We start from the raw sequence: 23,900 nt of genomic DNA, 5'->3' as shown, positions 1-23,900 counted from the left end.
AGCTCACCACTGGTTGGTCACCTGGACCGTACTGGAAGATGTTCAACCTCTCTCACCCCATTCCTCATTGTAAAGCCCGGGCCCCAGTGTGTATCACAAGAATGCCAAGACTTTTTATAACATGTAACACTCCCCGTAGGATAGATGCTTGCTTTCAGCATGGCCCTCTTTCTGGCCGGCACTGTAAAGGTGTAAATGCTTGCATAATAGTTTAGACACACATTCTTCTGCACCACTCAACTTGTCAGAAGGTGACTGCACACGGCAAAAGCCTTGGAAAGTGACCTGAGGTCTGTTTCACTAGAGCTCAGCTGGGGCTGCACTTTGCTCAGGTAACTTCTTTGACCCCAGGCCTCAGGTGAACATCCTTGGGTCTTAGGCGATCCTGTCAGAGTTCTTAGGTTTTCACTCCTAAGCTTATTTATTCCCTTCTTTGCACTTCCCCATGGCACCATGTACCTCTCTGAGGCCTCAGGGGGCTCCGTTTGGAAATCAGAGAGGGCGCGGGGGAGGGCTGGCATTGATACTGTTCCCACTTGGTGTAGTATCTGTCACATTTCTGAAGCTGGGCAAATCTTTGACCTTTGAGGACAGGGAACGGACAGAGTGCAGCCATGGGTATCTTGCGTGGGGTGATCCCCTTCAGAGTTGATGAAGAGCCCTCATTATACCTCTGTCCTTGGACTAAAAGTGCCCTGTGGTTGCAATTTTTTTAGTAGGTAAATCTTTATTAGGACAATACTAAAGGAAAAATAGAAACAGACAAAAGAAACTTATGTAACCTTGGACAGTATTGGCTCTCTTTAACATTTTACTCTTTGCCCTTTGAAACTTGATTTGAGAGCTTGATTCATTTCTTGAATACATCTCGAGAATCTTATCAACAGTGTTTCTAAGAATGGGTGCATAGTGTGCCAACAGGTAGATGACAGATGGGCTGTCTGATTATATCTAACAAACTTTTTTTCTATTGCCCATCTTTTTAAAAACAAAGCAAAACAAAACTCGTGGATGACTTTGAATGTCAAAAATACTCGGCTTGAGTCGAGTCAGACTTAAGAGATGGCACTTGACTTTCGAAACCAAGAGCCACTGACGTACAAGAACTCTCAAAGCCACATTGCCACGAAACGTGGTATTTTGTAACTGACTAAGGAAGATCTGAACCTAATTCAGAGTCCTGCTTATCTGTCATTTCCAACATACCCGAGCCAGGTCTACCCAGGGTTAATGCTGAGTGACAACTGGAAAGGGCAGCTTTATGACTCAGTTTCCTCGGTCCCCAGGGTACCAACCTGAGCTACTGTGCTCCACCCTGACCATGCAGTCATTGGCAATACAGCCTTATACGCAAAGAAAATGGATCTTCAGGCACTATAAATAGGAGGTCTAAAATAGATTTTTCCCTCTGAATATAAAATTTCCCCATCCTATGAGTCTTTGACTCATTGTTTAGGGAAGTTGGGTGAATAAGCAGTATATTCTTAGTATGTAAATGGTTATCAGCAGGCAGGATTTTAAGAAACTCCCTGGGATTTTTGCCCTGTGGCTTGAAAGGTTCTTGTCTCAAACCGAATAAATAAAACATTATTCCTGTGGTTAGGTTACTAATCAGTGGTCTTAAAGTTAACAAAACATTGGTACCCTGAGAGGCTTGCTGAATGAGGGAGAGACTCCAGAAAGGACAAGACCCTTCCATAAGAGATGGCCTCTCTTGGCCTTGAAAGGATAGAGTAAGCAGCGACCTTAGATGAGATACTGAGTCTCAAAAGACTAGACTACCCAGGGGCCTTGAGTTCTGTTTTACGTTGTCACCAGCTTCTTGTGACAAAGCTCCCAGGAAGTGAAACGAGTATGGTTTGCTGACGTTCTGTGGCGGGAGGTCTATAGCAAGGCTAACTGAGGCCCTAGCAGACCAACAACCTCAAGCCTGAGGCTCTCAGGGGCTTTGGTTTGCAGACTAGACAGAGGGATTTCCAGGTGAGTCCTCCATCGTTGGCAAGTGGTGTTACCCCACCAGCCTGTTCAGCAGGCTGGAGCCAACCATCACACAGACTTCTTTCATGTCCGAGGTCGTGTGAATGTGCCCTAGACAACCAGTAGGCACATTGTCTATTAAGCAGTACCCTACTTTTATATCCCTTTCCCATAGTTTTCTCTGAGGCCTTCCCCACCCCCACCGAGTTCGGATCGAATGTGGAATGTTCAGCACAGGCGCTCAGTTCATCATACAGGGGCCCTGTGACCCCTCAGCCTCTCCTCCCACAGCTCTATCTGATACTTCATTTTCTCTGACTCTGCTCTCCTCCAGCCAACTTCCTAGCAGGGCTTTCCTCAGCTAATCCCCTGGCTTGGTGCCCCCAACTTTTGTTATTAAATGAGTATAAACGGCAAATTCCTTGAGCCTCCCTGGCCTTCCTTCTCGGAGATATTTCTATCCAAGACCTCTTGTGCACAGCCAAGTCAGAGCAGCAGCTCTTTCACATCAGACGGTCCAAGGAGGCTGCAGCCCCAGGCTGGGCCCCCCACTTAGAGATGGTCAGCTGGGACAACAGGGGGAGACCACACTACACGTTGGGAACCTTCTGTGCCTCCAGACACCCTTTGAATCTTACAGAAAGCAGAACAAGATAGCGGAATAGAAGAGACTTTCTCCAAATGCTGAGACATGATGTTCCTCTCTGTCTTTCCAGGAAAGGACAGGCGCTCCTAGGGACCACAGGCTTTCTAGGACAAAGATATTTCGCAAGGGAAAGCAGCAAAAGATGGTGAGGCAGAGAGGTGTTGCCTGCTGTCTGTCTTGCCTCTTGGAGCATGTGGTTTAGCCAAGGCAAAGCAGGGGCCCAGGGATCAGCGTTTAGCCAGAAATAGTTTAAACAACTCCCCTGAGTCTCGGAGGCTATTTCTGGACTTGAAGGCAAAGGAGAAGAGGGAAACGAATTGAATCCAGACCTAACTGCCTGTAAGGGGGGCCTGACTCCCACCCAACTGTAGCAGTTTTCCGTCTTTACACCTGCAATGGAAGAACTCTGGAAGAATTGACTCTCAACAGAGATATAAGAGACTGACAAGGACACCCTTGAGACCTTTGCTCAGACCTCCCTACAGTGACCACCAGGAAGCTCCAGCATGCCCCTGTGTGACTCTATGATCCTGTTCCCAATGCCGTGTCAGGGTTATGTCCTCTCACTGAGCCCGCAGGCAACTCACCTGTCACAGCTACTTTTCTATTGACCAAACACCGTGACGAAAAGCAAATCAGGGAAGAAAGGGTTTATTCCATCTTAGAGCTTGTAGTCTCTCAATCAGGGAACTCAAGCCAAGGACCTGGATGTAAAAACTAAAAAAGAAGCCATGGAGGAGTGTTGCTTACACACTGGATCCTCGTGGCTTAACTAGTCTGCTTTCTTATAGCACCCAGGACCACAGGACCATCAGTCCCGGAATAACACTGTCTACGGTTGAGATATACCTTCCTATATCAATCATCAATACACACACACACACACACATACACACACACACACATATACACACACATATATACACACATATACACATACATACACACATGCATACACACACATATACACACACATATACACACATGCGTACACACATATATACACATACACATACATATATACACACATACACACACATATATACACACATGCATACACACATATATACACACACACATATATACACACATGCATACACACATATGTACACACATACACACACATATATACACACATACACACACATATATACACACATACACACACATATATACACACACACATATACACACAATATACACACATATACACACATACATACACACATGCATACACATACACACACATACACACACATATATACACACAATACACACACACACACACACACACCCCACAGGCTTGCCCCACAGGCCAATCTGGTGTGATAATTTTCTCAATTGAGGTTCCCTTTTCCCAAATGACTCTAGCTTATGTCAAATTGACATAACACTGGCCAAGTCGTCACCTATCTTTTTGCATAGCTTCTGTCGCCTCAAGCCAAACAAGCTTACCCATTCAGGCCATCCTAGGAGCACAATCATGAAGGTCAAATACATGGGCATTCTTTGTGTTTGAAGCTGATCGCTCCAAAGGCTTGGCCCAGAAGCTAGTCCACACTGTCAAACTGTGGTAGCCATATGCTGGCCTCCATGAAGTCACCTGTAATCTAGAATTTCCGGGAGACAGCCTGGTACCGACACCACTGCCTGCCATCTTGGGGGCCTCCAAACTTGGCCTTTTATGGCTTCACAATGAGTGGGGCAGGGCTCCTATCAGGCCCTTTTTATTTTGATCTGTTTTATGTGCATGCTCAATTAAAATGCACTTGAAAGACATAGCCTCTGGGTTGAGACCCCACTGTGGGATTGGGTGACAGGCACACACATCCTCACTTGGCACTGAGGTTTTGATTCTTGCTGGTGTGTCTTTCCCCTGGGCCCCCTCAGAGCGACAGTTTCAGAGAACTGTCAAACTCCATTCCTCAGGGTCCTGGCATGGGTGGTCCAGGCCCTCACCAACTTCTAGCTCAAGAGTAACTACTATACATTCCTGGGCCTGGCGGAAGCCGGATGAGGCAGGGATGCGAAGGAAGGAATGGGAAAGCCGCTAATGTTCTTCTGTCCAGGTCCCCGAGTACACATATCCTCTTTGCACTTGCAAGTGTGATTCTCTCACTGTATGCAGCAGCAGCTGAGGCTCTACGGGCTGCCCCTGGGCAATTCTCTCCCAGGACGAGCAGCCAAATGGGGCAAGGGCTGGTGGTCAGGTCACTGTGAGGGGCTGCAGGGCCCCTCCTCCTCCCTCACTTTCTTTTCCTTTGGGAACTCTCAGTGCTAAAAACAAGCTTTCTGAGAACCATATTTTTCTGGGTTAAAGGTGAAAAATGCAGCATTTCCTCCAAGTGGAAAGTACTCCGCCCGCCAGCTCCGGGCATATGTCCGAGATCCTTCCTCCCACTTGGAGAGGTGGGGAAGGGAGGAGGGGAAGAGGTGTCGGAAAGCAGAGGAGGGGAATCATCGGAAGGAAAGGCCGGTTACTGTGGACCTGAGGCAGTTGGTGTGTGGAAACCAGTGGGCCTGTTTGTGTTGGAGCAGCTCAAGGCCTGAATGGGGCTGACCAGGAAGTGAAAGGCAAGCAAGAAAACAGAGAGCAGGGAGCCGGCCACAACAGTGACAGTCAAGCTTGATTTGATAGGGGTTCTGGGAGCAGTGCAGGGACAGACAACGCCATAGACTTGTCTCAGGGAGATCTTCGAGGCAGGTCTAGAGAATATACAAGGTTATTAACGTCCACTTTAATAGAAAAAGCACTTTGTTCTCATCATACCTTTTAGAGTATGTGGAAGGCTCCAGGGAGTTTTCTCAGATAAAGACTAAGGGGGCTTTTCAGGAACTGTTGATACTTCTCAGAACCCTTTCTCCTCAGATGAGATTACATGGATCCCCACTTCCCTGAACCTTCTTCCCAGCCAGAAACCCAGCCAGACTTCTCAACCTGCTTCTCAACACAGCAGCCACATAAAACCAAGGCTAAGGTTCTGTTCCCTGCTAGTCCCTCCTCAGAAAAACAGAGCTACCATAGATCAGGCAACAGTAAGGATAGGTAGTCAAGCGAGACAGAGTCACCAAAGCCAGGGTCAGGGGAGAGGCCAGTACTACTTGCATTGAGCCTGGTCAGTCTCTGATAGGCGCACGCAGGTCAGCTTTCGTCAGTCCCAATACTTCTGCGGAAGGCAGCAGTCACTGGGGTCACCTCACTTCTATGGCATACATGTCTTTCATTAACATGATCTGTTAGGGTGGATCGACTGGCTCATCAATGGTCCTGATTTTTCTCACTCTTTCTTGTACCCATGGCAACTCCTTTAGTAGGTCCTCTGGCTATAAAGAGTCCCCCTCTATGCTATTGAAGAGAAGCTTTGTTTCTCAATTCTGTAGATGTTAACTGGATGCAAGGGAAATGCTGCGTTGTAGTTCTCAACCGAGGCTGTAGGAGCCTGGCACTACCCTCTAGTGTTCCTACTCTCCTTCGCTGTCATGAGACAGGCGTGCCAGTACTAGCCAATTGGGCCCAGCAGGATGGGGAGCACATAGAGCAGATCCAAGTTACCTCCCCATCTCAGTCACTCTGCATATGAGTGACCCCACCAAAGGCTAGGAGAACTACCCTGTCGATACCACCAAAGCCCGTAGAGCCTCCAGGCTGGCTATTCAAGGCACAGGAGCAACTGAAACAGCTGTGAACCGCAGGCTGGGGTGAGGTATGGGTGTTAGTTAGGCAGCCTTGTTGTGGCAAGAGATAATGGCTACACTTAGAGATAAAAGCAGCCTACTCACAAGTCCAGGCTAAGCTATTCCCAGATCTCCTACCCATTAGTATAGAGGGAGGTCTAATCCCTCAGCTAGAGGTTAAAGACTTGAGCCTCGTAATTACATCTGCTGTAAACTCATTCCACAGTGCCTGGATTCTGTCCACAGAGAGGAAGGAGAGTCATGATCCTCTATCTCTTATCTTCCACTCAGACTTTGAAACTCTTTGTCCTTCTGGGTTCTTCTACTTCACTCCTTTTGCACCTATAGGACCCTTCCGGCCTGTGTTCCATCACCCTGTCACTGTCCCCACCTCCCCTTAACCCCATGTGCTTCCCACCCAGAGAGGGCTTTGGAGTCAGTGCACACTCCCAGGCCCTCATCCCCGGGTCACTGCGTTTCCCTAGGATAACACTTGCGGAGAACAACAACGCGTCTGCAGGACAATTCTCTGGCCTCCACTCAGCTGGATATTTTGCTAAAATCACAGTGATTATCTTTTTTTTCCAGAGGCAAGCCATTCAAAATGTGCTATAAAAACAAGAGTATTTTATCATAGGAAGTACTGGCCCTGGGGGCCTCCAGGAAAAGGTGTTGAGGTGAGGGTGACTGGGAGGTAATGGGGTTCACACTCTACCCCACGACTCTTTTTCAGAGTCGGATGATGTGGGCAGGAGAGGGAGATCACTTGCCAAAAAAGGCTCCTGAACGTAAGAAGCAGAAGGTTGGGGTGTGAGGCAAACCTCTCTGGTTTATTTAGCCATCTCTTAGAAGTCTTGATATGCCTAAAAACTGTGCTTTGCATGAGGCTCGAGTCTTTGCTGAATGGATGCGGCACAAACAAGAGAAGAGTCATGCCTGAGACTAATTATAGGCTCTCTCGGGAGTCGGGTCATATTTCCTTCCACTTATAGGGGCGACATTCATCTCACCTTTCCCTTGGTAAGTCCTCTTATGGGGACCAGCCAGGGAGCCAGCTGTCTGCAGTCATGTGTATACATAGCACAGGGCACAGCCGACGGCACAGAAGAGGAAAACAGCCTTCTGTCTGGTCCAGGTCCGCAGACCCTGCTGAGGACACATCCCTAGATCCCACACAACACTGGACTCTCTAGTAGCCTTGTTGCTTTGCAGAGGTGGCTTCTGCATGATCAGGCGCACCTCTGCAAATGACTGAATGAGTTCTTCCTCTTTCCCTTATTCACGTTTATTACAGATACTCTCCTTCTCTTAAAACAACAATGGTCATGACCCACCTCGGTGATACATGCCTTTTAATCTCTTCACTTTGGACAGCGTCACATACATCGTAGGACGCATCAGCATATATTGAACCATCAGCATAGACTGAAAGAGAATGGTCCCTTCTGCCAGTAGCCCACCCTAGTCACTCTCTACCACTCCACCGACACTACAAGCGACTCAACCATGTGTCCTTTGTGGGAAAACTATTAGGAAGGTATGCCGTGAGGCAGATCGGCCACTAACTTTCCAAAGCACACCATGAGGTGTACAGTCTGCGGCTATAAAAAGAGACACATACAAAAAGTACAGCTACAAAATCAGGGGGCCCACCTTCTTCACTCTGCATCATAAAAAAAGAATATTTACCTTAGAGGTAAGCTTGGGGGAAGGAGGTCACAATCTGATTATTATTATATGTTTAATTTACCCCCTGACTTTTATTTTCACGAACTAGACAGAGCACATTGAGTCAGCCAGCGAGGCATGGAAGGGGTTAATCTACACAATCCATAGACCGAGATTGGAAGTATGAAGTTCAGGGTCACACAGTCATTCTGCTAGCGTCATAAGTCAAGGAAGAGCAAAAATATTTTAATACTATTCGGAGGGGTGTCTCTCTGTCTCTCTCTGCTTATCTCTGCGCTCTCTCTCTCTCTCTCTCTCTCTCTCTCTCTCTCTCTCTCTCTCTCTCATTCACTCATTCACTCTTTTCTCACCCAGTCTGGCTCTCTCTAATACAGCACAGCCATTGAGCTACAGCAGAGTTTTTCCAGAGCTTGCACTGATATCATCTCTCACAGACTCTAGACGTTGAGTGACAAAGTCCAATGCTTCCCATCCACAGTAGTCCATTGGGTTTGGTCCACAGGGCATTAGCAGAGAAGGCCACTCAGGGCCTTCAGTCTTGGCTCTCACCAGGGTGTACTTTGTCCTCGATGAAAGTAAACACACCTGATTTCAAGACCTCTGAGTGCAGCATCAGGCAGGGTCTCTGGGCCCCTGGGATTTCAGGATAGAGGCTGTCAATGTCCCTTGGGCAAGGCCAGCTGGTGTTACTTAGCCCCACAAGTGTTGATGTTCTTCCCATCCACAGCGTCTTCCACAAGGGAGATGTGGTAATCGGTGGACAGGGTGAAATGGGAGATGCAGCCCACAAGGCCTCGCATGTACTGTCTGTTCGTGTGCAGAGCAATTTCCTTCATTCCACCTGTGAGGAGGCAAAGAGGGGGACAGAAAATGAACCAGGAAGAGGTGTCATCAGTTGGAGGTCCTTTATGGTCCCCCGGCCAGGGACAGAGCATCTAGTACATCACACACATTCGATTAATTTTGATCAATTGAATACACCTCTGAAGGCTACAAAGGTTGATTTCTGGCTCAGCTGACAACCTTAAAACCAAATAGTTCTCCAATAGATTTTTAAATGTTGTGTGACATCAACAATAGGCGCTGTCTTGGCTGCTTTTAATTAAGCTCATTTAGAAAACAAAAAGGTACCAATTCACGCCTTTTTTTTTTTGTCTGTGTAGTAGATTATTAGCCATTTATAGGAATTCTACTCATTCTATTCTGAGAGAGGACACACACAGCCAGATCCTCTTTCCTCAGAGAGAATTCATATGGCTATATTTAGAAGGTTCCTATTCCGTAAACAAAAGAAGAAAAAAAAGTATGGTTTTTCCTGATGGATCACTCCCAAGCACAAAAGCGATGTGAGTGAGTCCCTTCCTGCCACCTCAGCTGTGAGTCAGAAGTTCAGAACATGGAAGAATGGACTATTTGGACAGCTTCCTGATTTCCAGGTATTTGATTGACCCTGTGGAGTATACAGTCGTGGGACAACAAATAAAGGGCTAATGAGGGAAGGAGGAAAAGGCCTGACAGATTAGGCTTTGGTCAAGGTCACTTACCCACATACAGGGCCCCGTTGATGTTAAGTTGCCTCATCAGGCCAGGTGACTTGCCTGTTCTGGCTCCATAGTCATCCACCGTAATTTTCCCAGACTGGCCATCCCTGCAAAGCAAAGTAAACTGAAATAAACTATCATTATTAGAGTTGATGAAATCATTTTGGTTTAGCGGGATGAAAGTACCTACTACGTGCTAAGTAATGAGGTCGTAAAAACAGTTCCACAAAATGCCAGCTTTTATAATCCCATCAGAAGTGGGACCAACCCGAGCTCCCTTCCTGATACCATATCTCTTCATTCATTGAGTTTTCAAGAATGTCTTCCTGCCACGTCCTCTGTAGTTCAGAAATGATTTTTCCACCCTCATACCTGGATGCTATGATGGGCAATGGCCTCCACAATTTGCCTTGTTTGCACTGCCCCCCCCCCCCGTTACTCTAAACCACTCTGGCTTACTTGATCTCATCAACTATGAGCATATTTTCATTTTTTTATATTTCTGAGTTGAAGACATAATGCACCTTGTTGTCTTCATTACTCATTGTCGCATCCTACAGAAATGCAAGACCACCAAGGGAAGGAACTGGTTTTCCTGAATGTGTCTTGGGTATCTTAAATAGTGTATGACGCATAATAGATGCATGAACAAATGAATCTTTAAAGCTTAACCTCTGTACATGCAATGGCAATAACTAGGGTCAACTTCCAAAGCTACTGTGCAGACCATCTGTTAACATGCAAAGCACAGGGGCACAGGGCCTAGCATACATCTTGGTCTATTGAGGTTGACCAAGAGGCATGTTGCTGTAGTTATCTACATATTGTCATGTGATTATTATTATGCACAAGAATGCAAAATACAGATCTTAAATTTCTGTAGATATGGAATGTTATAAAGCACAGTGTCTAAATTATCTGGCACAAGATGTTGGATAGATAAGGTATTTCCTCTACTCTATTAGGAGTCATGCTCGCAAGACCAGAATCATTCAAAGCAAGACAGTGTACAAAGCAGAGCCCACTTCCCCTTAGAGATTCCCTCTCTTGTTTATTTTACTATCTCTGACCTGGAGCCTTCGGTAGAGAATTGAGATCAGCCCAGTCCTTCTTGCCATATGTGACAGCTAAGGCCTCGATCCACTCAGTTTCCACTAGGCCAGCCTGTTCACGACTTACAGTGTATGAGCTCCTGAATCCCCTATTCAGCTCTCACTGTAACCCTAGACTAGAGATGAGATGGCTCATGTCAATAGGAGGGGCTATGTCTACTAAGCTGTCTGCACATGCCGAGCTTGATGTCTGGCATATGAGTTTCTCCTGAGAGAACATTCCACTACGATATTTCTCCCAAGCATCTGAAATCCCTGTGTGTGGGCTACATCATGGGGTAGAACAGAAATGGTTTTTGATGTTAGGTTCTGCCCACAGCAATTTATATAGTTTTGGGAAATTCATTTAACATCTGTTTCCTTAGATGTCTAGGAAGGGACTGGTATCTACAACGTTGTGTATTTTTATATACACAATCAAACCACAATATTTATGAAAGTTAAACTCTTCTACATTGTGTGGCTATTCTACCAACCATTTTGACCCAAGGATAGAAGCAGGGTATATTGCCTGGTGTTCCTGGGGCAGCTGTTGGGATTCAATGAGGTTGGAATTGAGAACCAAAGCATTTCACATTCCTTTGGAGATGCCTGTGTGCAACCTCTTTTGTAAATGAGGAAGAGAGAAATGAACCTTTCACAAGCTGAATGCTAGGGCATGACTCTGCGTTCAATCTGTTTTCTAGAAAAAAAAATGAGATCCAAACCTGTAAATCTGCATTATGGAAAATCATTGATCTTTTTGTAACAACTAGAGTTTCAGCTTATTGAGATCCCTAGGCATACATCTGGACTTTGGGATGCCTAGTAGCAGACAAACACAGGTCTGTGTCTGTGTCTTCAAATCCCTTTTGAGGTTCCATGGTAGGCCCCATGGTCAGGGCAGGGGGCTAAATAAGGATGGTCTTAACACAGCCTACAGGGGAGTAGAAGATGAAGTTGATGACGCTGAGGCCCCGTGGCTCTCAGACCTCACATTGGCCATCATCTGATTCCCCAGCAAGGGTTATACACATTTTCAGGGAACTACAATCAAAGTATCGATTCCTTTTCACCTTGGACTAATTTAATATGCCGTATCAGCATTGCTGATTTAGACTTGTGTTTTATTTTTTCTAAAAACATAGAAGTAAGGACTCACGCAACAAAATTATAAAGATACAAGAATGATCTGCCCAAAAGTTAATCAAAAGTCATTAGGAGGGCACAGATATGTCATGGGGGCTAGGTGATCATATATGACTTCTAACACTTAGATAACATTCTTTGAAAGGGGAGGGGATCGCTTATGCAAGGGCATTTAGAACATCCTATAAGGTCTTCATGGCCTCAAATTTTCATTGTGTGAGACCAGCGGGAACCTTTATAGAAGGCTGGTAGGAATGTAAACTAGTTTAACCACTATGGGAACTAATACGGAGATACCTCAGTAAGTCTAATGTTACAGTCATACTGCTCCTTGACAAAACTCCAAAGGATCTAACCCTACCTGTCATAGGATACTTTCTCATCAATGTCTACTGCAGTGCTGTTCAAAAGTGTGGTAATAATAACTGTTGCTAAGTTACGGAAGCAACCTAGGTACTAAGCAACCACCCAGTGGTTAGAGAAAATGTGGTATGTATATTTTTTCAGCCATATAGACAGAACAAAAATTATATTTTTCAGAAAATGTATGCTCCTGGATAGAATCATATTAATCAAATCAAGCTTGTCTCACAAAGATGAATATAAGTTTCTTTTTCTCTTGGGTGGTCTCTTCCATTACAGATAAATAAAATCATATACATACATATGCTATGGAAGTAGGAATAAGATAGCCTAAGGGAAGTAGGAATAAGAGGGCCAAAGGAAAGGGTGGGGAAGATGGATGTGTGGCAGGGGATGTGCTCAGCATACATTGTACACGTGTATAAAAATGTTCTTATGTAGCACAGTGTGATGGTAAGGGAATATACACAGTGAAATTTGGTGAGCTCGTAGCCTGGCTCTCTCTCCCTTTTTGTAGATGCTCACCTGACAGCCTTGACTCGGTGCCACCGGCCATCGCTGAAGGAACCATTCACCATGATGGAAGCCACACCACTGCCCAGGTTGTAGCTAAAGGTTTGTTAGGGACAAACAAGGAAAGAAACGATGAAACACGCAAGTGCAGGGAGCTGCCCATTCACAAAGGCTCTCATGCCAAAGCTCACCCAGAGTGTAATGTCCTTAACTGAGGTAACAAGGCTGGCACAGAAGGGGGTCACTTTCCAGCTTAGTACATGAATGAACAGCATTTTTACGTTTTCAGTTGTGGTAGGATGAGCATTACCATCTAAGCTATTTTATGTGTACCTTTCAGGACCATTAAGAATATTCATATGTCACGAACATTTAGGATATGTCCATCTTGCAAAATGAATATGGCACAGCTCTAGCTTCCTCTGCCCCAAGCTCTGAGTGCCACCCTTTTACTTATTAGCTTTGACTAATCCAGATACCTTATTCAGTAGAATGAATCACAGGGCAGCTGCCTTTTTGTGATGGCCTTACTTCCCATACTGGAAAGTCGTCGAGGTGATCCAGGCACACGTATGCAAGCATTGTAGCTACTGCACTGGAACTAATGAGAAGATCTTATCATCTGCACTGCTTTGCACAGTGTTTCTCCAAAATTTCTGCCCACCATGAACCTCGGACTACGACCTTGTTTGCAGTTAGTTAAGATGAAGCCACACTGGGTTGAAGGGATAGTCAACCAGTATGACTGGTACCAGACACATGGGGGAAAATGATCTGTGGCAATGAAGGCTAAGGCTGCAGTTATGCATCCATTTATTAGCTAGAAACACCAGGACTGCCCACTCAGCATCAAAACACCAACAGAACCCCTTCGGTCCCAACCAGGAAGCCGTCCTGGTGACATGCTGAATTTTGTATTTCTAGTCTCCAGAACCATACAAACATTGATTTGGGGGTGGGGACATGTGGGGTGTTTTTTGTTTGCTGTTTGTTTTATTTTGCTTTTGTTGTTTTTTGTTGTTTGTTGGAGACAATTTCTCTGTGTAGCAGCCCGTTGTAGATCAGGCTGGCCTCGAATTCACAAAGGTCTATCTGCCACAGTCCCCCCAAGTGCTGGGATTAAAAGTGTGTACAACCACACCTGGCCAAACATTGATTTTTTTTTAATGTTATAAATTTCATGATAATTTATTACAGAACTCTTAGGAAATTACAAAGCGTTTTTCATTTTAAGAAAGAAAAAAAACAAAAAAACAAAACAACAACAACAACAAAAAAAACCCCCCAGCATTGTAGAGTAAGCCGAACTGCAAAGAGATGAAGATATCTTTGCCTTAAATCACAGAGGTGAGAAAGAAAATTGAACATCTTGTGTTCTCTGCCCCTCCCCCTTCAATACCAGACCTACCTTGTAGCATCTCAATTCGCAGATACTCTGAAACCCTCAAGGAATCAGAAAACATGCTTCCCAAGAGAAACAGCCCTTTCCAGCCACTCACCGTCCATTCCTTTATTCTAATTTAATTCAATCCAGCAAATATTTAGTGAGTGACTACTCCAGCCTGGGCAGGGAGCCAACTGCCTAGACCTTCCCTGGATAACACAATCAGACCACGTGCTGAAACGTCCAGAGAGAGGCCCACAGGGGCAGCTTTGCTCGAATTGTGGGAAGAGAGGAGTCTACACACTGTAGCGGGGAGAGGGAGGCTGAGATAAAGTGTTGGTTCCTCCAGAGATCCTTGTTCTGAGAACAGAGTGAGAATAGAAAGCACTCAGTTTTCCCAGAGAAAGTTCTACAGCTCGTTCATTTCCTAACAGAGACCCAAAGAAACAACACAGCCCCAGCACTGAACCAAGAATAGAAGCTGCAAAGTCTTGATAAACCAAGGGACAGAGCTGCCACTGCAACCCTAAAATCTCCACCACTGTACAGCCCATATCCCCACATCAAGTGTCTCCTATGAAAGACTGGCCAGAAGGTGCGGTTTTGGAGAATACCTTATGTGGGAGACAAATGCTTCTTGAAGCTTCTTGAAGAAAAGAATGAACCTGGGTCTGTAGGGTTGCTTAGAGTATAAAGCATGAATCCTGGCAGTCAGGGTTCAAGCCCCAAGACCCTCAGGGCGGAAGGGCAGAACTAGCTTCCTGAAGTATTCCTCTAATCTCCACATGTGCACTATGAAGTGAGCACACACACACACACACACACACACACACACACACACACACACACACAGAATGGGTGGGAGAATAAATAAATGTGGAATGATCATGAAGCAGAGCTAGAGAATTAGTTAACTCACTGCATGTAGCTTTGCTGAGCAAAACAACATGGATGGCAGAGCATGGATATTCACTTTCTACAGACCTGCCCGGACCCTCAGTCTTGTCAACTTACCAGCTCCATGACTTAGGATGACTTGCCTAATTCTATTAAATATAGGCAAGACACCTTCCTTGAAGGACTATAGAGACAGTTAACTAACACAGTACATGGTAGGACCTAAATAAATAATGTCACCATGCCAAAATTGTGGGACTTGGTGAAGCTTATTTAGGAGGTTGACAATGCACCATCAGGAGTTAACTTCCTGAGTTCTCCTCTGGGAGGGGAGCCTGTAAGGCATGAACCCAAGGTGATAAACATGTAACTAAAGTGTCATGAACACCCAGGTCCTACAATCAGGTAACCTGTGTGTAACTGCAGGGAGCCACGCTTGAATGTGCCAGTCAGTGTCCCGGTGACTAAAACATTCCCATTGTATTAGAACCAGGTGGAGCAAGGGTAGACTTCATTCTTTTCTGCAGCCATTAGCTCTCTTACTCTCTTGAAGGACAGAACATGCACAAAGGAGTTAAAATACAGTTTGGCAGACAAAAAAACAAATCCCACTATCATGACTTAACTTTCCAGTCCTGACTCCATAATTTTAGGACCCACAAAGAACCATACTGTCCCTAGATTATTTTATATGCATCAAATACATACACAGCCCCAAACTTACAGTGTAGATGAGGCTGGCCTGGAAATCCTCCATCATCCTGTTTCTACTTCCCAAGTGTTGAGACCATAGTCATTCACCAACACACCTACCTCTACATATTTTAAATTTCCCCATACTGGCCACTGAGAAGATGTGTACTGCACAGGAATTGTGCCTTGCGATCAAGCCAATAAAGCAATACATAAATGCTTGCCTGGCTGTTCTATCAATGTCCCCTGACCCTTACTACCAAGTCACCTAGCTTGGTGTACACCAATGGCTGACAGACTAGCCACCAAGGTGGGACACCTAGAAGTGGCTCTGGGCAGTGGCCCTTGGAAATTAGTTGGGTATTTTCAGGCCTTCATGTGGTGACATTTCTAAGAATGTCCCCTTTAAACCACGGTACAGGGCACTTTACTAATGTCGGATCTCATCCTTGTCTCTGGTACCTGAAAGAATTATGTGGTCAAAATAAGTGGGAAAGGGCATTAGATGACATCCATAAAGCTTCCTGGTTGGTTTTGTGCTCCACGTATGACAGACTAAAATGAAACAAAGCACAATAAACTGAAAGTCACACTCATTTCAGTGAGCACTTTGATTTCTTTCTGTGGCTCCTAAAGGTGTTCTGCTTGAGAGTTCCATTGCTCTGCTCGCTCCTGTTCGCTGGTAAGAATCTCAGTGGCAAGTTAGCATAGGAACTGAAGTTGGGTGAGGGCCGTTGTTTCTTTGCTAGGGTTTCCACTGCTATGAAAAGACACCATGACCGAGGCAATTCTTATAAAGGACATTTAATTGGGGCTGGCTTACAGTTTCAGAGGTTTAGTCAGTTATCATCGTGACAGAAAGCATGGCAGCATCTAGTCAGACCTGGTGCTGGAGAGGCCAAGAGTTCTACATCTTGATCTGAAGGAAGCCAGGAGGAGCCTGGAATTCCTCAGGCAGCCAGAAGATGGCTCTCTTCGAGTCTATATCTATATCTATATCTATATCTATATCTATATCTATATCTATATCTATATCTATATCTATATCTATATCTATATCTATATCTATATCTATATCTATATCTATATCTATATCTATATCTATCTATATCTATATCTATATCTATATCTATATCTATATCTATATCTATATATATCTCACCTCAAAGCTCTGCATCCACAGTGATGCACTTCCTCCAAAAAGGCCACACCCACTCCAGCAAGGACACACCCTCTCCAGCAAGGACACACCCTCTCCAGCAAGGACACACCCACTCCAGCAAGGACACACCTCTTAATAGTGCCCCTCCCCAAAGATTAAAACAGAGGCAGAAGGAACACCCATTCAGGACCTGTCCCACATGTGGCCCATACATATACAGCCACCAAACTAGATAAGATGGATGAAGCAAAGAAGTGCAGGCTGACAGGAACCAGATGTAGATCTCCCCAGAGAGACACAGCCAGAATATGGCAAATACATAGGCGAATGCCATCATTAAACCACTGACCTGAGAACGGGACCCCCGTTGAAGGAATCAGAGAAAGGACTGAAAGAGCTTGAAGGGGCTCGAGACCCCATATGAACAATAATGCCAACCAACCAGAGCTTCCAGGGACTAAGCCACTACCCAAAGACTATACATGGACTGACCCTGGGCTCCAACCTCATAGGTAGCAATGAATAGCCTAGTAAGAGCACCAGTGGAAGGGGAAGCCCTTGGTCCTGCCAAGGCTGGACCCCCAGTGAACGGGATTCTTGGGGGGGAGGGCGGTAATGGGGGGAGGATGGGGAGGGGAACACCCATATAGAGGGGGGGGGAGGGGTTAGGGGATGTTGGCCCGAAACCGGAAAGGAATAACATTCAAAATGTAAATAAGAAATACTCAAGCTAATTAAAAAAAAAAAAAAATAGTGCCACTCCCTGTGGCCAAGCATTCAAACACATGAGTCTATGGGGGCCAAAACTATTCAAACCACCACAGAGTCTAGACAGTTGAGTACATCTTATTATCTCAGGATCTCTCTCCTGTTTGTATTAGAAACATTGCAACCTTAAGAGTGAGTGTGTGCATCCTGGAGAATAGTGTACGCTCTATGCCTTGCTGATGCAAGTTCCCCATTTAGAATATTTTGTTCTGCTTTATTTATCTTTTTATTTTTTATGTTTTATTTTGAGACAAGGACTCATGTAGTACACATTGCCTATAGAACTCATTATGAATCTGAAAATAGCCTTGAACTCCTAACCTCCTTGTCTCCACCTCAGAAGAGCTGGGAAGACAGGTGTGTGCCTACACACCTTCCCACCAAATCCTCCCAAACAGCCTTTTCTCTCACAGACCAGGAGCCAGAGGCTGAGAGAAGGTAGAAGTTTGTGGGGAATCACACAGCCGGGGGAATCAAGTATGTGGGACCCAGAAGCTACTTCAGATCCTATGTCTCAGGGGGGGCTTTCTAGAAAACACTTGGGTTGCTTGGTACTAATAAAATCCCTGTGTGTAATCTCACTAACTCTATCAGAGCCTAGGGTGGGCAAGCCCAGGAATCTACCTATGGGACAGCTCCCCAGTGAAGGTGTCTCACTGTGTGCTGGGTTTTTTAGACCACCTGAATACATCATAACCCTGCTTGATCTCAGCTCAGCCTAACCTTCCCCATGCATCTTTGTTGGGTGGATGGATGTGGTAGGGTAACTACCCAGATGGAAATGTCCAGTGAACAGCAATAGGGGGCTCTACATGTGGGTGTCAGTTGTATCCCTTCCTGGGCCCCAGTATATTTTATACGGAACACAAGAAAGCACAGAGACAACTTCAGCAACTTGAGAAAGAAGCAGTAACCTAGAGCATGAGTAAAGCTTGGAATAGGGGATTAGAAGTGTGGTAGTCTTGAGAAGGGGCTGCCATGGACTCCTTCAGGGCCTAGGGTGAGGGCAGAGCTGGTGGGAGCCGGTGGTCAGGTCCCCACGCAGTGAATTCAGCTGGTAGTTGAGGGGGAGTTGGGCTACCCCGCCCTCTACTCAGCTCCTGTTTCAGTTCCCTTTTCTGGGCACATTCAAGCACTTGAGGCCTGAGTGAGGTTAACCACAGGAAAACCACAAAGAAATGACTTTGAAGCAGCGAGCTGACAGGGGTGGGAAGAGCTCCTTGGGGCAACAAAGAGTGGGGAGCCGTGGTGGGGTAACAGAACAGATCAGGGGAGAAGGTATAGTTAGAGAAGAGCTGTCCCTCACCTGTCAGTCCTGCTCTGCGACAATGTCCCCTATCACAAGGCTGAATCACAGAGCAGGTATGATGTTAGGGGAGTCACATTTCCTCTCAAAATGCCTTCTCTTCAAATTCAATAGCTTCACACTATCTTTTCCTACCCGGCAGCAACCCCACGGTCTCCAGCTTGTGACTGACTTAAGCAGGGAATTCAGTATTTACCATGTCCTTATTCTCTCCTTTGGTACAATTTCAAATAACTTCTTATTTTTTTAATGAACCCTCAAGGCTCCTTCTTTAGGAGTAAAAGCTTAACAAATCCTTAACAATACCTCCCATGGGGCTAAAGACCCAGAGCCAAAGCAGAGGTTCTGAGCAGGCCTGAACCTTGTGGGGGAAATGGTCAAGATGCAGCCCGGTGAGGCTGCAGCCTGGGATTGACATTTCTCCAAGTTCTGCAAAGGCACAGCTGCTCAGTGGGATTACAGATGTGCATCACCACCGCCTGACCCAGTAATTCTTTAACAGTGGCACAGCCGTCCAATTGACAGCATGGAGAGCTGTATAATCTCATTTAAAAGAACTGAGAACCGCAGAGTGGACACGGTAAATGCTTTTCACCCCAATGCTAGGGAGGCAGAGACAGGCCCAGCTTAGTGAATTTAACAACCTGGATTATACAGAAAGGTTCTTGTCAGCCAAGACCGAACAATGAGATCTTGACTCAAAAATAAAATACAACAGACAGAACACACACACACACACACACACACACACACACACACACACACACACACACACAAATTTCAATAATTTAAGAAATTAACCTTTAAAAAAGTAAGTAAGGGCCTGTGAGAGGATGACTCAGCATCTAAGAACACTGGCTGCTCTTCCACAGGACCAGGGTTCAATTCCCTGCACCTACATGGCTGCTCACAATTGTCTGTAACTCTAGTTCTAGAGGACCTGGATCCTCTCACAGGCATACAGGGAGGCAAAACAGCAGTGCACATAAAAAAGAGAGGAAGAGAGGAAGGAAGGAAGGAAGGAAGGAAGGAAGGAAGGAAGGAAGGAAGGAAGGAAGGGAGAGAGAGAGAGAGAGAGAGAGAGAGAGAGAGAGAGAGAGAGAGAGAGAGAGAGAGAGAGAGAGAAAATAAATGCTTCTGGGATGGCCTTATTAGTACCGCTCAAGAATTTACAAAGTTCCAGGTGTGGAGTTGCTCTGTGGAGACAAGAATCTGCCTCTCCTAGCAGCAGAACGCCACAAAGCAACGTGTGCCCTCAGGCTTTGTAGCTAAGGGGAAGCAGATGGGACGTAAAGCCAAGGCTCCTGGAGTTCAGATCTTCAGATCTTCCCACGATGGCCAGTATCACTTCCACGGCTTCTAGTTCCCAAGAGGGAAGCAAACAGTAGAGAGAGACTAGAACAAGGGGCACAGAATTGCTCTCCAGGGGGTCAGATAATAGCTACTGAGCGTTTGCCTGTCTCCCTTGAAGCTACCCTAGAGTTCTACAGCCGCCTGAACACAGTAAGAGACAAGATATAGACAAGTGTGTATGACAGTAGTCTAATAAAACTTGGAATGAATTGGCAAACATGGAGAGTGGTGTAAATTTGCCTCCTGGGCATGATGTCAATATTGGAAAACAAGATCAGGGGACTGGAATGAGACTGGAGCCCTCAGCTCTTGCCAACTCCAGAGGAGTGTGTTTGGGGCTGACTGCTGCATCCCTGCATTGCTGCCCTGTTTGAGAAAAAAAAACTTCAAGATGCTGCTGAAGGCAGCTTGGGAAGAAATTACCTGAACACCAGGGCTCCGTCCCGAAGACCCAGGGAAATGAAGTCGCTGTTAGGTCTCATGGGGCTGTCCCCCCTCCACAGCAACAGGCCGTCCTTGGCGGTTGTCTTAAACCTCATGAAAGCATTTGACCTTGATCCAGACACCCTGGAGGGAATACACGAGCCCATGAGCTCAACCACCAACATCTGTTTTGAGTCATCCCTGCTGGACTTCCCTAAGCATCCAGGTGTGTAGGTGATCTGGCCTCTCTGTGCACGGGAGAGTGGGAGGAGCATCGTCCCTGCTGGTCTCACCCTTCACAGACATTCTGGATGCTCACGGAGCAGCAATGTTTGCCCTACAACAGGGTGCTTACAAAGCAAGACTTTTGGACAATATCCCAGTCCCAGGCAGGTGGCTTTTGTGCACTAGACTTTCTCTTTTCTTCCCTGTTACTCAATGACTCTTGGGGAGCTGATCCTCATTGAAGCAGAAAGGGGGCCTCCTAGTTGCCACAAGGCTCAAATCTGAAATTTCTCTGGGATGGAATCATGGCAGTGGAAAGCCAGCCAGGGCAGCAGTGACTGTTATTGGGGCATTTCTGGAATGGGGGGGACAGACAAGGCCTACTGGCTCAGAGGAGGTGACTTGATGGAGTGGCTGTTGGTCTTAGAAGGGTGCCATGATAGAGCTCCGAGGACAGTGGACACCAAGCGAGATGGCGTCTGGGCTGTCTGAATTTCTGGGAAGAGGCCACTGGGCTTCTGTGTGCCCATCAGCTCCTAAGGCTAGTTTAGAAACTCATCTGACTAAAATTACTAGCATTTATCTGATGTGGCCTGAGGGTCTCCAGCAAAAGGTAAGGCAGGAGGAAATATTCTGCATTAGTAAGGCACTCCTAGAACCTAAAATCAAGGATCCTGGAGTTTAGATCTCCAGATTTTCACACATTGACCAGTACCACTTATGTGGGTTCGAGTCTGCAGGTAGGACATAAACAGTAGTAACAAGCAAGGAGCACACATAGCTCTTTTTTTTTTTTTTTTGTCTTACCCATTCTGGTAAGAAGAACAGGGAGAAAATGTTCTCCTTTCCATTTTCCATGTTACCATAGCTCTGTCTCCCTCATGCTTAATTTCAGAGCTGTATAGTGCATTCAATAGTAAATGCTAGGAAGAGGGGAGGGGACTTCCGTCTAGGCTTACCACGGCCTGATTTAGAGAGGAAGCATCAAGCTTGTCTTCCTCATGCAGAGGGACACCAGACCAGCTACAGACAAGTCAACCCTGGACAGTTCTTTAGGAACCTGCTGGTCTCTCACTTCCAGTCTTGCTCCTTCCCTCCTCCCTTGGCAATACGGGCTGGCCAATACAGTCAAGCCAATTTGGTTTCTCTGATCAATGCTTGGTTTAAGAATGGACACATAAGTTATTACACAGTTTACTAGGAGTCTTCAGAAGCTTTCTTCTCTGTAGTGAGAGTCCTTTTACTCCTATAGGACATTGTCTAACTTGATAATCATTTTATGAGTGTCCTATTGGCAGCTAGGGAATAACCTGAAGGAACATGGCAAACATGGGTGAGATTTGGGGTCTTTGAGGATGCTGCCAGTTCTCTGGATTAATTAGCCCAGCTGTATGTATACTTCTTATAATAAATCCTCTTCCTTTTAAGGACATTTTAAGCTGAGTTTTATGTTTCTTGACTCTCTAAAGGCATTACACTGAAGGAGGTCATGAACATGTCCCTCTGAGTGACTTCACACATACATGTGTCTATCCGCACACGCCCACGCATGCGCTCCAGCAGAGTTGCTCTGACTTGAGGCTTCTCCTCCTTTTACTGCCACCATGGCTGTAGTTCCCTTAACAGTTGGTAGCCTCTGGCTAAGCACTAGAGGCCGAAGACTCGGACTCCTTTGGTTATGCTCTGCTTTGGGGGTGCTGAACGGCCTTCTGCTGTTGGGGAGATAGAGGAAAAGGCAGCAAAGGGTGCGCCTTGTCTGGGGATTGCTTCTCATCTAAGTCCTCATTCCAAGGCCACAAACAGAAGCCGTGATTAGGGAAGTGAAGCCGGGTCTGTCTCCTTCCACAAGACCATGTCTCTTAATCCTTCCTGCACAGTCCCTCAACTGGGAACCATTCAGTATTCAAGACCAGGGTGGCCATCCTTATTCAAACCACTACAATAGTCTGTTGTGCCTACAGTCACCCCACACAACCCAGGAAAAGATTTTCCAATTAGTCTTGCTTCTCAATACCCTAAATTCTACCCTAAAGCATGGTGGCTTTAAAGATTTTTTTTTTTCATGTTAGTGTTTACCCAAACTAAAGGGGAAGGAAAAAAAAATCCTAGAACAATTTTGCTGGTGATTAAAGATGGATGAACAGCTCCAATGTCAAAGGACTGGGGGACAAACTGTAGTTGCCAACAAGAAGCTTGGCTGCCTGGAGGGTTGCTTTAAGAGCCAACCCCAATCCTTGCCACATATACAGGCCGCTGGAAATTCTAGCCCGTCCCTGTCCCCAGGGAACGAAAGTTGCAACTTGAGCATCGGTATCATGCCTTCCGTGCCTATATCATGCTCTTCTGTCCACACCAAGAGACGTGAGCCATATTCACTGTACAGGCAGAGCCCGAGGACCATGGACCTTTGAAGACAAAGGTACTGTCCTGGCAGGAAATGGCTCCCAACTATTTGGTTGGTAGCAGCTGAAGCCTTCTACAACCGGCTCCAGGCAGCTCTGCAGGCTATGGCCCAGAACGGCAAAGAGCTAAGAACGCTCTAGAAGGTCAGAGGTGGGGGCGGGTATGATGTAATCATACTCCAGCTTTAGGAGCGATCAATTCCTTCTGCCTCTCAAACTGGAAACCCCAGGGGCAAGAGCTATTCTTCCAGGCCCTTTGACCAGTAAAGGATTGGTGTGCTTATGGTAGGGTTGTTTGGAAAACTGATGCCTCCAAGTTTAGTTTTGTTTGTTTTGTTCTTGTTTCTATGTTTATTTCATGTGTCCCTCCCCCCTCCCCCCCCAGCCCAGGGGAAGAATTATCGTCTGGCAGAGACGATAAGGATAAACTCAGGGAGTGATATTAAGAAACTGACATCTAGGGAATAGGCAAGCTGCTGTCTCGGGTTCATTACCTCTTGAGGATATTTGGGTTGTCATAGGTCAGGTAACTCCGACCGATGAACTGTGGGATCTCGATGGCTTCTGTAATCGCTGAGACAGAACAGAAAATGGAGGTTATACGACATGTGTGCCACCCCCACAACCTTGACTTCAGTACTCG

At 46.0% G+C, this 23,900-nt stretch overlaps 1 protein-coding gene across 3 annotated transcripts in view; it reads right to left on the bottom strand.

The window, feature by feature from the left end:
- Nucleotides 1-8,000: 8,000 nt before the first annotated feature.
- The window catches only part of Egflam (EGF like, fibronectin type III and laminin G domains), a 173,008-nt gene continuing 157,108 nt past the window's right edge, over nt 8,001-23,900 (bottom strand). For all 3 annotated transcript variants that reach the window (XM_032898808.1, XM_032898809.1, XM_032898810.1), the window contains 5 exons: nt 23,752-23,830; nt 20,631-20,774; nt 12,657-12,740; nt 9,532-9,635; nt 8,001-8,828 (listed from right to left, as the gene is read on the bottom strand). In XM_032898808.1, coding sequence (XP_032754699.1) covers nt 8,674-8,828; nt 9,532-9,635; nt 12,657-12,740; nt 20,631-20,774; nt 23,752-23,830 — 566 coding nt within the window. In that variant the 3' untranslated portion in view covers nt 8,001-8,673. The remainder of the gene's footprint in view (nt 8,829-9,531; nt 9,636-12,656; nt 12,741-20,630; nt 20,775-23,751; nt 23,831-23,900) is intronic.

Source organism: Rattus rattus, chromosome 3, assembly GCF_011064425.1.
Source record: "Rattus rattus isolate New Zealand chromosome 3, Rrattus_CSIRO_v1, whole genome shotgun sequence".
NCBI classification, from domain to species: Eukaryota; Metazoa; Chordata; class Mammalia; order Rodentia; family Muridae; genus Rattus; species Rattus rattus.
This window is presented reverse-complemented; position numbering and strand designations above follow the sequence as displayed.